Here is a 14,140-nt window from a genome sequence, read left to right on the forward strand (position 1 = left end):
TTAAGTACTTAAAATTTTATGAAGTTGAAAGCCAAATGTAAAACTTAAGTAAAACTTAATTTATAAAATTAAGTCCAGATAAAGTTTTCCAAAATACTATTTACTTTAAAATTAGTAATAATTAGGACTGCAATGTATGATTAATGCACAATTAAACTCAATGTAAAAATAAAGCTTATTAACAAAGTTATTTTTATATGGAAAAAAATAATCTTAAATACTTATCAATATTCTTGCTGGCAAGAAATATCTTAAAAGCTATTTCTGCTTCATTACACAGATAAAAAATGTTTAAAATGTGACAAAATTGCAAATCTTAAGAATAAAATTAATTTCTTGTTTCAAGATCATTGCACATAGGTGTAAATGTATTCAACAGACCAAATCACCTAAAAATCATAAAAACAGTTTTTGGAAAAACAGTATTTTCTCAAAATTCACCTTTAGTTTTATGACTAAAGAGATATTTGAACTAGTAAATATCAGATTTGGGTGCTAGTATTACTACCTAATTTTTTATATACCGGTAATTTTGTAGGTCAGTCAGGAAAATGCCAACACTATAATTATCAAAAGTCTCTATTATGCAGTTGGATTTACTTGTTTCCTTAGGATTCTATTTGTTCTTTTAGCATTTAAAATCAATTGTTCAAAATAATGCAACTGTGCAGCACTTTCAATTCAAAGGGAATTAGGTATACCATGGCACTTCTTAAAGTTGCTGATTTTTGAAGGCTGCACAGTCCTACCAAGTAATACACTTCGATATAAAACTGAATCTGAATATTCAGATTAGCCATTAGCTTGCATTTCCTCAATATATTATTTTCTAGCTGAGAGGAAAATTAAAAACAACTACTTTCTTATTAGAAAATGTAAAATAAATTTAGTATATTAATGACTGTATTGACTAAACAATGGTGATTGTTCACACACTTCAATATGGAATATGAACATATGTATCGATACCAAATGATAATTCATTAACTGAGTCAAAATAAGTAGAATTCTGTAACTATTCTTATACAATGCCCATAATTTGAGAATCCTCTTAAATCATATTGTAGTAATCTAGGTTGTGTATTTGACTGCATTTTAGTTATTACATCACTAAGTAAAATATGAATAATGGTATACCAACACATAGCTCTTTACACTCCACAGAAATATTGAATTTACTTCTTTTCCTCAGAGGTATAGAACAATGTCTTTACCTGTGAGCCTGCGTATGATGTGCTGTTATTGATTACAACTTTGTGTATTTTACCAAATTTTCCAAAATATTCTGGCCTTTTCAAAACCTGTATTGAATAACATAACAAAAATAAATTTTATAATTGTAAGTTGTTAAAAACAATTACTTTATTAGAAAATGTAAAATGTAAAATAAATACCATTGTTTAAGATATATTTGAACTATTTGTATTTGAAAAACATCTTTTAAATTTGGCTTCCAGGAAAAATAAAATGATGTTAAGTATCAGGCAGCTCAACTTATAAAAAATACAATACATGGCTATTGTATTAAATACTTCAGAAAAGTCCAGAATAATAATCTTATTTGGCAACCTTAACATACTTGATACAATGCAAAATTCAGAATATATTCTCAGAATCTCAAATCTTAATAAATAAAATCTTGACTATATGTAGTAATATTGTTCACAACTTCCCATAATTTCAATAAAATATCAGTTCATACATAGATAGTAATAGTGTTTTCAGATTTACATATTCTTTCTTTCCTTTTCTTTATTTCTTGTTTTTGTTAATGTTTGTATTTGGACACTTCTTTTTTCATTCTATTTATAGACTGAAAACAATACCTTTTTAATAAGAGTACACTAGAGAAGTGAACAGTGTACTGCAAGAAACAGCTTACCTCTGGATCTGCTAGACGCTGGGATAAACCTACTACAAAAACAAGATTCTTCTGTACAACCCGTACACTGGCCAGATGCTTACGATTCTCTGATATCTTCTGTTTTCTCTCATTTTGTTTCTGCTTCTTTTCGTTTTTTATCCTCTGCAGCTCTTCTTGGGAGAGTGGTTTGTATACTGCTGGATCTTCTGGATATGGCTTTAAAAACAGGAATAAATATTTAAGAACTAATGCTGGAACTGACACTGCCTAAAAAGCTGCACAGAATGGAAAATCTTGCTGAGTGAAACAAACTTTGGAAGACGGTCCCTGATATTCAATAGGGACACGTAGTTAATAATATCTCCTATTTTCAGGAATCCTTATTTTATTACAATCTACTATAAACATCATCAAAACAGCATTAGAAGTGAGCAGAATTTTCTTTATGCCTAAATACACTAAATAGCACTTAGGCATAAGATGCACAAAGCATACTTATTTCTAAACAAGTAAAGTTATCAAGTAAATTAAATGCTACAATGATAGCATTTAGCAACCATGCCTATATTAAAAAGCCAGAAAGTTATGCTATCAGAGATTTCTAAGGAAAGTTAGATGTAGAATCATACATTTCTAAGGAATGTTAGATGTGTAGACTAAACCAGGAAATCTGAAGACAATCCTTAAGTAAACAATAGCAAACCATTTCTATACTATTACAAGAAAATTATTTATCAATGTAGTCACTAGGAATTAAGATTACTAAGTATATTAAATTAGCTTTTCAAAAAACTATAGGGCATTCTTGTTTGCCTACAGCAAGTAATAATTGACATTCTAATCAAATAATATAACTTGAAGAAATTCAATCAGTAGTGGCAGAATCATAAATGATAAGTGTAACTAAGCAAGGGATATTGTCCCAAGAGGTCCTTGCCAAAATGCTTGCTAATTTGCAGTTATATACTGTAGTATTTAAAGAAAGCATGGCACTGTTTCAATCTCATGAAACACAACATTTAGCCTTCTTTATCTATTAGTCATCCATAAAAAGTAACCCATTGTTAAGTATAAACAGCTCTGTCCTCAGAAGCATTCAAAGTCAATGCACCAGTCAAAGAGTTATCAGAATTGCCCTCCATTCCCCCGAGGCCTTTGGGATTACGAACAGTAGGGAATAAAACCCCTATCCCTGCTGCCCCTCTGGAATCGGCTGGATAGCCTGAATATCCAAGAGATGTTGTATGGCCAATTCCATGAGGAGCTCCTTCGTCTGGTCCTTTGACACAGGGCAACGGATGAAAAACCTTGGGGGTGTGCGGAAGAATTCCAGGGAGAGGCCCGACCTCACCATCTCCCTGACCCAGGCATCCGTGGTGATGTCCTCCCGTTGGCTGGCAAAGAAGGCCAGGCGATCTCTGATGGGAGGGTTGGACGAGCAGTCACCTCGAGTGCTGAAAGGGGCGACCCCTCCCACCTCAAAAGGACCTTTTGGGTGGGTACCTTTGCCCTTGCCTACGCTGCCTCTCCTGATGTTGTCCTTGTCTGGGAAGAAAGGGCCTTTGTAAACGCAGCATTCCGAATCAGCTATCCGGACCACTAAAGGACGAGGGGCAAAAATAAGGGGACGGACGTGAGTCTGCCCTCCAGGACATGGATGGCAGAATCTTGCGCTTGTCACTGGACTCAACTAGAATGGGATCCAGGCAGTCCCCAAACAATTTATCCCCAGGATATGGGGGTATGCCAGACTCCACTTCTTCCTGGCATCGGCTTGCCACTGGCATAGTTTAGGAGACGTCGGGTTGCCACGGACGAGCTGATGGACTTGGCCGTGAATCTCGCTGCATTCAGCAAAGCTAGGCTCATGAACACTGCCTTTTGTCACAATCCGAGTCTGGGAGCTTAGGGGCACGGTGGGGGTCCATGTGACTCAACCTACTGTCACACCCACCTTCGGCTCCGGTGGCTTTTCCAGGCTTCAAAATGACATGGCAGGCCTTCCTCGCGCCTCAAGGCTAGCGCTGTGGATCTATGCTCATGAGCGCTGCCTCGCCTGTGCTGCAATCAGGCATCTCCCAGGTAATCAGGCTGAAGGGGCATTGGACTTACCTGACACGCTCCTTCTCAGCGAGTTGGAAACATCAGCCAGGGATGGGTTAACTCCGTCTACCAATAGATGGGCTGAGTCTGCAATTTGCTTAGCCACGCCCGCCTGTAGCTCCCCAGTTTCTGACGAAGGCAATGATGCAGACAGGTGTGTGAATCTGTGAATAAAACACAAACATCCACGCCAGGGTCGCAGGACCGGATGCAAACCGGACGGGGTTGGCTGATGTTTCCAACTCGCTGAGAAGGAGCGTGCCAGGTAAGTCCAATGCCCCTTCTCCAGATCGGTTGGAAACATCATCCAGGAATGGGACATACCAAAGCTGGAAGTCCTATTGGGAGGGTGCTGTCCGGTCCAGATCGTCCTGCCCCGTAAAAATTGTCTGCAAAACCCTTCTGCCAAAGGCAGTGTCTGCTGAAGCGTAAGCATCTAACTTGTAATGGCGGATAAAAAGAGGGGGATGTCCAGGTAGCAGCCCTGGAGACTTCCACTAACAAGGCCTGCGTAGCCCAAGTGGCTGAGATAGCCACGCTTTGAGTAGAATGGACTGTAATTTGTCTAGAGACTGGCAACGCCACAGCCTCATACACCATGGCGATGCACACTCTGATCCATCTCCCTATAGTGGAGGATGTGACCTTAGACCCCATGAAACTGGGTTGGAAACAAATAGAGATTCCGTCTTCCTTATGGGAGCGGTTCTCTTCACATAGAGATGTAGAGCCCTCCGTACATCTAACGCGTGCCAGCGACATTCCAAGTGGTGGACTGGAGCAGGACAAAAATTGGGTAAAACTATTTCCTGCGCCCTGTGAAACCATGTATTAATCTTTGGTATAAAAGTGGAATCTAAACATAGTACCACTCTATCTGAGTGAAAAACACAGAGGTCTTGTCTAATGGATAGGGTGGCCAGCTCAGAAATGCGTCTGGCTGAAGTTATAGCCACCAGAAATACTACCTTATAAGATAATAGTCAAAGACTGGAATCCCTCAATGGCTCAAAGGGAGCCCACATAAGGAAATTCAAAACCTTAGTCAGGTTCCACATGGGGAATCTGTGCACTACTGGAGGTCGAAGATTTGTGGCACCCTGGAGAAACTGTCTAATCACCGGGTGCTGAGATAAAGTGTCCTTTGACCCACATGTCAAAACCGAAGGCAGGGCAGAAACCTGTCACCAAAGAGTATTGGGAGCCAAACCCCTATCTAACCCTTCCTGCAGGAAGTCCAAAATGTTAGCTATAGAAGTCCCAGTGGGAACCAACCCCTTCCATGTGCACCAAAGGCAAAAAGCCCGCCAGGTAGCATCGTAAATACGAGAAGTAGAGTCTCTACGAGAAGCCTGAATGGTCGTAATGACCCTAGAAGAAATATTTTCCCCACTCAACAGGCGCTGCTCAAGCGCCAGGCGGTTAGCTGGAACCACTGGGGGTCCGGGTGGATCAGCGCCCCCTGGCTGAGGGTCCCTTGTGCTGAGGGAGCCGCCAGGGCTGAGCCATTGACAGGTCCACTAGGTGTGCAAACCATGGCCACCTGGACCAATGCGGAGCTAGAAGAAGTAACTCCGCCTCCTCTTCAAGCATCTTCCTTATGACTCTGGGAACCAATGGAAGAGGAGGAAAAGCATACAACAGGCTGGGCGGCCATGGACTGCGAAGGGCATCCACTGCTTCTGCGGTCGGAGTTGGAAATCTGGTAAAAATTCTCGGGACCTTATGACTGTCCTGTGAAGCAAATAGGTCGACCATCGGAAGACCAAACTGGTCTGCAAGTAGTTGGAATAGGGACGGATGCAGGCGCCACTCTGAATGGTCGACTGAAGCCCGGCTGAGCCAGTCCGCCTGCACATTTGCTGCCCCTGTGATATGAGCTGCTCGCAGGGAAGGAAGATGGGCCTCCGCCCAAAGTCCTAATTGTTTGGCCTCGGCCATCAGTGTCTTGGACTGGGTGCCCCCTTAGCAGCCACACTGTCAGTCAAAATCAGAATGTCCTTGCCTACCACTATATCCTTGAGAGCTTGGTGGGCCAGGTGAATAGCTCGGAGCTCCAACCAATCTATGTTGTGAGTCAAATCTGTCTGCGTTGACTTTCCTTGGATCATGTGAGACCTAGGTGGGCACCCCAGCCCCAGAGGCTAGCGTCCATGGTGAGTACCAAGTGATGAGGTTCCCTGAATCTGCATCCCCTTAGTGATGGCCTTGGAATCCCACCAGCTGAGCGAGTGGAGAACCTCCAATGGCACCCGAACCTTATTTGGGAAGGTACTGGTGCCTGACCTTTGAAAGGGAAGTAAGAACCACTGCAGATCCCTGCTGTGGAGGCGAGCCCAAGGTGTGATAGCAATGGCTGAAACCATTTTCCCTAAGAGCTGAGAGAGCAAAAGAAGGGGAACTGTATGTTGCACCCTGACCTGTCGTGTCAACTCCCTCAGGCTAACCTGTCTGTCCTGGGAAAGAAAAACCCTAGACTCTACCATATCAATGACTGCCCCAAGATGGAGTAGCCTTGTGGAAGGTTCCAAGTAGCTTATGGCATGGTTGATAGAAAAGCCATGGTCCTGGAACACCTGCATAGTGGTAGCTAAGTCTCTCCATGCCAGAGCCTTCGACTGGACTGTATAAGAATATCATCCAGGTAGAATTGAACCCGTATTGGAAGGGTTTTAAGATAGCCAGCCAAAGCTGCCATCAATTTAGTGAAGACCCTGGGGGCAGACGACAGCCCGAAGAGTAAGGCCTGATACTGAAAATGTTTCCCCGCATAATGGAAGTGGAGATATTGTCTGAAATCTGGATGAATGGGGACATGGAGATAAACCTCTGTCAAATCCACGGAAGTAAGGAAGTCCCCCTCCCTAACGCTCTCCAAGATAGTCTGGAGAGATTGCATTTTAAACCATCTATAAATGACGTGACGGTTCAGGGACTTTAAGTCCAAAATGGGCCTCCATCCCCCTGAAGATTTTCTCACAACAAACAAACGGGAATAAAACCCTCGGCCGAATTGATCCTGGGGAACAGGTTGAATGGCCTGAATCTCTAAAAGATGACTGATGGCCGTTTCCATGATTAACCGCCTGGAGGGATCCCTGGACAAAGGACAACTAATAAACATACTAGAGGGACTGGATAAAAATTCCAGAACTAAACCCGGCCTTTCCCTACCTAATCCAACGATCAGTGGTGGTGACTTCCCACTGGCTGACAAACAGTGCCAACCTACCATCTTGTTGTGGCCCGTACGTGGCCTGTGCAGCTAGTAGCTGGTGTGGTACTGCGCCAGCAGCCTGTGCAGGTGGCACTCGAGTCAGACAATGAGGAGGCTGGAGAAGATGTGGTGCCAGAGGCGGGGATTCAGCCAGGGCCTTCAGAACCTCCAGAAGCTCCCTTAAGTGAAGAGGAAGAAGAGGAGGAGCCTCTTCTCGATGCACGGGCGCGCAGAGCTGCCAAAAGGCAGGAGTGGTTCCTCAGGAGGAGGTCTCCTCAAGAGTAAGGCTTGGGGCTAATTGGCCACTCCCTTACCCTATTTAAGGAAGGATGATGACTGAGGCAATTTGCAGGGAACAACTTCGTTCACTCTCCTTCGCGTCCTGATCTTAGTTCTCTTATCAGTTTCCTGCAAATTGCTTCTGGGCTTTCTGCCAACCATAGTAAGATTACGATTATTTATTCTTTGGATTCTTGTAGGCTGTTAAGAAAGTTAATTAACAGCCTTTATTTGAAAAAGACTGATTTAATTTAGTAAACTAAGGTTTGTACATACTTTGTGTGTGCTGCGTTCTTTGGGGTCCGTAGCTGGGGCAGAACATAAGGACCCTGTCTGGAGGAATACAAACCGGTCGGGAATCTGATCTATGGGCCAAGCTGGGCAAAACCTTGCGTTTATTCCTAGTTTCAACTAGAAGAGGCTCCAGGGCATCGCCAAACAATTTGTCCCCGTTATATGGGGCAGATGCCAATCTCCATTTGTTTCTGGCATCAGCTTGCCATTGTCTCAGCCAGATGAGATGCCTGGTTGTAATGGAAGAACCGATGGCCTTCGCCGCAAATCTGGAGGCATTCACGTGGCATCAGCAGAAAATTCAATAGCTGAAATTATCTTGTTAAGATCCTGTTGTGACCTAGTGTCCTCAGCTGGCAATCAGTGCTGCAGCTGTTTCAACCACAATAAAGAAGCTCTAGTAAAAAATGAGGCCGCTGACGAAGCTTTCACTGCCCATGCAGAAGCCAGATGGCCTTTGACCAGCGACTGTTCTGCTTTCTTATCCTCAGGTCGAAAAAGTTCCTCAGGAGGACCTGTAAGGACAGACTGAGAAGCCAGTGACACTACCGGACTATCAATAGAGGGAACTTGAAGAGCCGTAGAAAGGTTCACCCCCATATTGTAAAATCGCCTATCCAAACCACTTGGAGCAGGCCCTGATCAAGCAGGCCCTTAGCAGGCCCTAAAATCACCTATCCAAACCACTTGGAGCAGGCCCTGATCGAGGAGAGGCCCACTGCCTCTGCACAATATCCAGAAACATTTTGGGAGCTGGAACCCCCCCCCCATCTCAAAAGTGGGCTCCACGAATAAAGAGCCCATGGGATCCGAAGACACCCCCCCTCTCCCTTAGAAGGGCTTGACTGAGCCCCAATCCAGAAGAAATCTTGGCCTTATGAAGCAAGGATTTAAACATCTGGGGACAGAAAAGACCCAGAAAAGCTGGCTGGTCAGGCAAAAGGCCTTCATCATCAGATATATCAAAATCACGTTGAATCTCATCTCGAGAGAGATGCTTGACTGGAAGAAGGCTGTGAAGAAGCTAGATGTAATTCTTCCTCCTGTGCCCTGGGAGAGGCAGGAACCCTTGATCCTGCTCTTTGTTGGAGACCCTCAGTGATGCTTTGTTTAATGTCATTGGAAAGTAAAGCCCTCAACGAGGTCAGAATCTGATTCTCCAGAGACATCTCTTGTCTCAAGCCCGCAGTTGTGGGCATAAAGGTGGCCTCAACCGAGGAGCTCCCCTGCCTAACAGGTTGTTCATAAGTAACCACTTGTTCCTCTGCCATGCCAAACAGCAGATCTCTGTGGTCAGGCCGCTCCAGGGGAACAGCCATTGCTCCATCAGGAGTCCAAGTTGCTGCTGATGTTCCTTCAAGGGGATCATCCTGCTGGAGGAGAGCAGATGTAGCCTGAATAGAGGAGGACTGTTCCGGAATCTGAGGCATTTTAGTTTTTTTCTCTGCCTCCTGTTGAGCTTTCTGAATAGCTCTTTCCATTGCCTTATGCCTCCTTTCCTCATTCTTGGAAAGCTGCTTGGAAGGCTTCTTGGAAGAATGATGAGACTTCCTTTTAGAATGCAAAGCTTCTGAAGACCATTCCCTCTCTCCTCTGGTGCACGTATGTCACAGGGCTTCCCGCCATGTGGGTGTGGTGCCCTTTCCTGGCAGCCAGCATTTAAAATTTAATCAGGCTAATCTGGCCTAGAGGCCCAAATTGTTTCCTGGACGGTAACTACATTGTAAAGTACTCACTGCCCTGCAAAGATCACCAGAGATATTTCCCGAAGGCAGCATATCCGATTCCCAACGCTGCCCTCAGGTCTGGAAGAGAAGCGGCAAAAGCGGAGCCGTTTGCCACTCCCCACTGGCTCTCTGGCTTCCCAAATGAATGAAAAAAGCGCGGAATAGCTCTTCACGCTAAAAAACGGCTTACGCTGCAGAGCCGCCCTTGCCTCTGCTGCGATCCCACAGCCTGATAAACAAAAGGAGGGGTGAAAGCCTCCAATCCATGGGTCAGCGTTTCAGAGCTAGGATCGTGAGCGCTGCCCAAAGGATCTGGCAGCCGGCAGTCCTGTGCCGTCTCCGCAGCCCTCAGCGATTCAAGGCAAAGCCTTAGATGCTGGAATAAACAAACTTTCCTTTCTGTCTTCAATCTATGTAAAAGATAAGCCTAAAGGATTAACTTCAGAAAAACACACCTAGTCCAAAGATCAACTGAGCCTGAAACTGGGGAGCTACAGGAGGGTGTGGCTAAGCAAATTGCAGACTCAGTCAATCTATTGATAGATGGAGTTAACCCATTCCTAGCTGATGTTTCCAACCAATCTGGAGAAAAGGGGGGTGTTGAATCAAGCCCCAGGGTCAGCGGTTCGGAGTGAGGCTCGTGAGCGCTGCCCTGTCAGATCTGCCAGCTGGCAGTCTGATTGCTGCCCACGCGGCCTTCAGTGGGGTCGGGCTGAAAGCCCTTCACGCTGGGATAAGCTGAGCAGCTCGACCAGCCGAAACTGGGAGCCGCAGCCACAATGTAAATTTCTCTGGATTGTAGAATTTGTGTTGAAAGCATTCAGGAACGGATTAGCTAGAAAAAACACGTCTTGTCCAAGATAGATTGAGTCTAAAAGCTGGGGACATAGGCAGAGGAAGCTTGTCATCACAACTTTTAAGACTCAGTCCAATTAGCTGACAGACGGAGTTAACCCATTCCTGGATGCTATCTCCACCACTATGGAGAATAAAATTGTTTTTGTACTTTTTGCTTGCAAGAGACTAAACACTGTGGCATTCTAAAACAACCACAAAACAACCACACCAAATATTTCATGAACATCTATGTTACATCTGAAAATTTGTTTTTTCTTGAGAAAATTATTACTGTTAAACAAGGTAAGAATGAACTACAATAGTTTAAATAACAACATTTTATTATTGAAAAGAGTCCCAGTACTCTTGAAACTACAAATTTCCAATGGGTTAGACAATTTAATTCATACTGTGACAGCAGTGGAACTAATCATCATCCTTTCCTTAAACAGTAGATAGAATAATATATGGATATTAGCAATAGCACTTAGCACTTAGACTTATATACTGCTTCACAGTGCTTTACAGCCCTCTCTAAGCGGTTTACAGAGTCAGCATATTGCCCCCAACAATCTAGGTCCTCATTTTACCGAGCTCGGAAGGATGGAAGGCAGAGAGAGGGAGAGGGAGAGGGAGAGGGAGAGGGAGAGGGAGAGGGAGAGGGAGAGGGAGAGGGAGGGAGAGAGAGAGAGAGAGAGAGAGAGAGAGAGAGAGAGAGAGAGAGAGAGAGCGAGCTCTTTTAGGCAGACCTCAGAAAGGAGAGGTGTTTTCTCAACAAGTGACAGCACCTTGCAAAGTTCCCTGCTGGATTTCCTCTTGACCAAGGGTCCCTAACCCCTGCTCCGTGGAATGACACCAGGCTACAGTATGCCAGAAACTGGGCCATGAAACAAGCAAAGCCCCATCTGTGGGATGTAGGCAGAATGCAAATTCACACAACCATCCGATCTGCAGAAAAACCTGTCTCCATGGAACCGGTCCCTGGTGTCCAAAAGGTTGGGGGCCGTTGCTCTTGACTTTCGGGGAAAGACAGCAGAGAAGTTTGTAAATGGTAATCATATGATCTTTGGCAAGCTGCTGCAGTGTTTGGTGATGACTATAGGGATGATGATGGCCAGAACTGTTTTGCAGGCCTTATATCACTCTTTCCAAGACCATTGCACTTCTAGATCATTGTTAAATGAACAATAATAAGTCAAAGACTATCCATACATCAATGGAAATATTGCATTAGCCACAAATTACATTATGAGATAACTTTACGTTTATATAAAGCAATTGTATATTTTCATTTGTTTACCCTTTATCCATCGGCGTTTTTTTAGGAAGAAGCAACATTTCATTCTGAAATTGTTTTATCAAACAAAATATTTGTGATGAACTTGAGACAGATACCTTTCTACAAGCAGGACAAAGTCCATTCTCATCTGTGCGAATACGATGCCAACAGAAGCGACAGATCTGGTAACCACAGGTGCAAGGGAAGAAGTTTATGTCATCAATCTCCAGAGGCTCCATGCAAAGGGGGCATTCGACAGGGTCTTCCTTTGCATCTGGGCTGCGAGACATCTCTTCTCACAGAGCAGCAAAAAGTATGTAATAACTTAAGGGAGTAATAAGATCAGCACAGAAAAAAAATGAAGATATTCAAAGATCTGTAAAAGAAAAATAAAGATAAATGAATTAGTATTTAAGTATATACTGGGATGTAATCATTATTTTTATTCACTGCAATTATATAGCTTCATTATTTTCTGACAGAAGTACTTCATTATATAATTACCCAATCTCCTTACTTAATTTTGGATGTATCTCTTATAAGTTTTCAATTAACTGCTGGAAACAGCAACAGGTAAACCAAATATCATTGTTAAACCAACTCAAACTACATATTATCAACATGCCTTTCTACTGCTTATATATTGGCAATGTGGTTGTATTCTGTATCTTGATGATCACAGTAAGCTAGAAAAAGAGTAGAACTCTTTCCAGGTTTGAGACAGAAAGCCTAAAGGCAATGTTGCAGTGACCCTATTGTTTTGGCCCTCCACAACAGTCGCATTCACATGTGGCCCATTGGGAAAAGTAGTTGCGCATCCCTGTATTATGGGAAACTTCAATTGACTAAACAATGATAGATGGTAGAGATCAATATCCAGGAGCCCCTGGCCATGACATTTGGAAGACTGCAACTTGGAATGCAACAAGAATTAATGGTGATCTGTATGAATGAATGAATGAATGAATGAATGAATAAAAATCATTTCACACTAATCTGCTTTATGTGTTGATTGTCCCTCTTCCCTACAATCTAATCAATCCCATTTTTAAAAATTCTGTATTTTAGAGATACCATTTTACCATTTTGTTTTACAGAAACAAAAATGTTTGGTTTACTTAGATGAACCCAAATTGTTTGGTCTATAATTTTACATTCGGGCTACACCCAACATATAAATATATCTGGAAGGCTCTCCCAGATGTTTCTTATACTATCAAGTATTTGAAACTAAAATATACAACTCCAGGGTATGTTTAAATTAAATCCCCTTTTACATTAGCAACAGAAAAGTTCTATCAGAACCTGAAATATTAGTGATATTTACATTATATCTTCATCCAAGTTTCTCACATTAGGAGTATCAGCTTTAGTGGCATTCAACAAATCATCTTACAAATAGTTTGAGTTTATCTATGTATAGGTAACAATGTCATTTACTTATTAGGATGTACATTTTTAAGTGAAGATGGTTTTTTTTAATGTAAGAACAGGCAAGTTCTTACATAAGGTAAGTTAACAAGCAGAAATTTTCCTTATTACAAGCAAACATGATATCTATTATCTTAAAATTGTTTAAAACTATTATAGATTTATATTATGTATATATTAATATTTTCAGGCAAATTTGCAAAAAGTTCATGTTATCCCAATGAATGAATGAACTTAAATTGAACTAATTGGTCAAGTCTGTTAATTTTCTTAGTTTAAAAGAAACTCCAAATGATTCACATCAGTAAAATATTATGTAGTAGCACTTTTCATACTCCTTGTTTTCTGATTTCTATCACTTGAACATACTATGCTATCATAATTTTAGAAAACATCAATAATTTAAAATGAACCAAGAATTAAGTTTTGATTGCAATATTGCAATGAAACTTTAGAATATTTATATTCTATAGTGTAGTTTCATTCCCATTAATATGAAGCGATATAAATAATGGCAAACCTATGACAATATCCTTCCAGATTCTCAAAATGGATAGTATGTGAGACAAAGACCAATCTATATACATGAGCTGACTCTGGGCTTGTTGAGTATTATTTTTTCTCAAATGAGAAAGGAGTGCATTCTCTGTTTCAAAACTGCAATATAAAATTCAAGTTGCAAAATATTTTTCTATTTGTTTACCCTATTTTTACAGCCAATGCATAAGCATTTAAATAGTAATTTCTTTTAAATTATTATGCATTCTATTTTTCAGACAATGATATAAGAACACAGAGGAAAGAGCAAAAAAGAAGAATAGTGTACCAAGGAAACTAACAAATTAGAATTGAATTGAAGTGTTTCTATTGGACAGTTCAATTTTTCACAACTTGTTTTGCAATTCATGAAAAACGTTTATGATATATGCTGGTTCTCCTTCCTTTTTATTAACCATATATATGGTGGTAGATAAATAGGAAATAACTTCAAATCAAATCTATTCATAAGGTTTAGTATTGTCTATTAGGTCTGGCAGAGGTTCACTACAATATCGGATCGAAATTTTTCGTATAAGCTGCTAATCAATCCATGAAATAATGAAGATTAT

The 14,140-nt window shown here is 41.9% G+C and overlaps 1 protein-coding gene across 17 annotated transcripts in view; it reads right to left on the minus strand.

Moving 5' to 3' along the window:
* Nucleotides 1-14,140, minus strand: part of CNOT4 (CCR4-NOT transcription complex subunit 4) — a 94,709-nt gene that overhangs the window by 65,773 nt on the left and 14,796 nt on the right. For all 17 annotated transcript variants that reach the window (XM_087873936.1, XM_087873939.1, XM_087873931.1 and 14 more), the window contains exons 2-4: nucleotides 11,717-11,976; nucleotides 1,883-2,080; nucleotides 1,215-1,301 (exon numbers count right to left, since the gene is read on the minus strand). In XM_087873936.1, coding sequence (XP_087730062.1) covers nucleotides 1,215-1,301; nucleotides 1,883-2,080; nucleotides 11,717-11,890 — 459 coding nt within the window. In that variant the 5' untranslated portion in view covers nucleotides 11,891-11,976. The remainder of the gene's footprint in view (nucleotides 1-1,214; nucleotides 1,302-1,882; nucleotides 2,081-11,716; nucleotides 11,977-14,140) is intronic.

Source organism: Pantherophis guttatus, chromosome 7 (assembly GCF_059756535.1).
Source record: "Pantherophis guttatus breed Tessera chromosome 7, ASM5975653v1, whole genome shotgun sequence".
Taxonomy (NCBI): Eukaryota; Metazoa; Chordata; class Lepidosauria; order Squamata; family Colubridae; genus Pantherophis; species Pantherophis guttatus.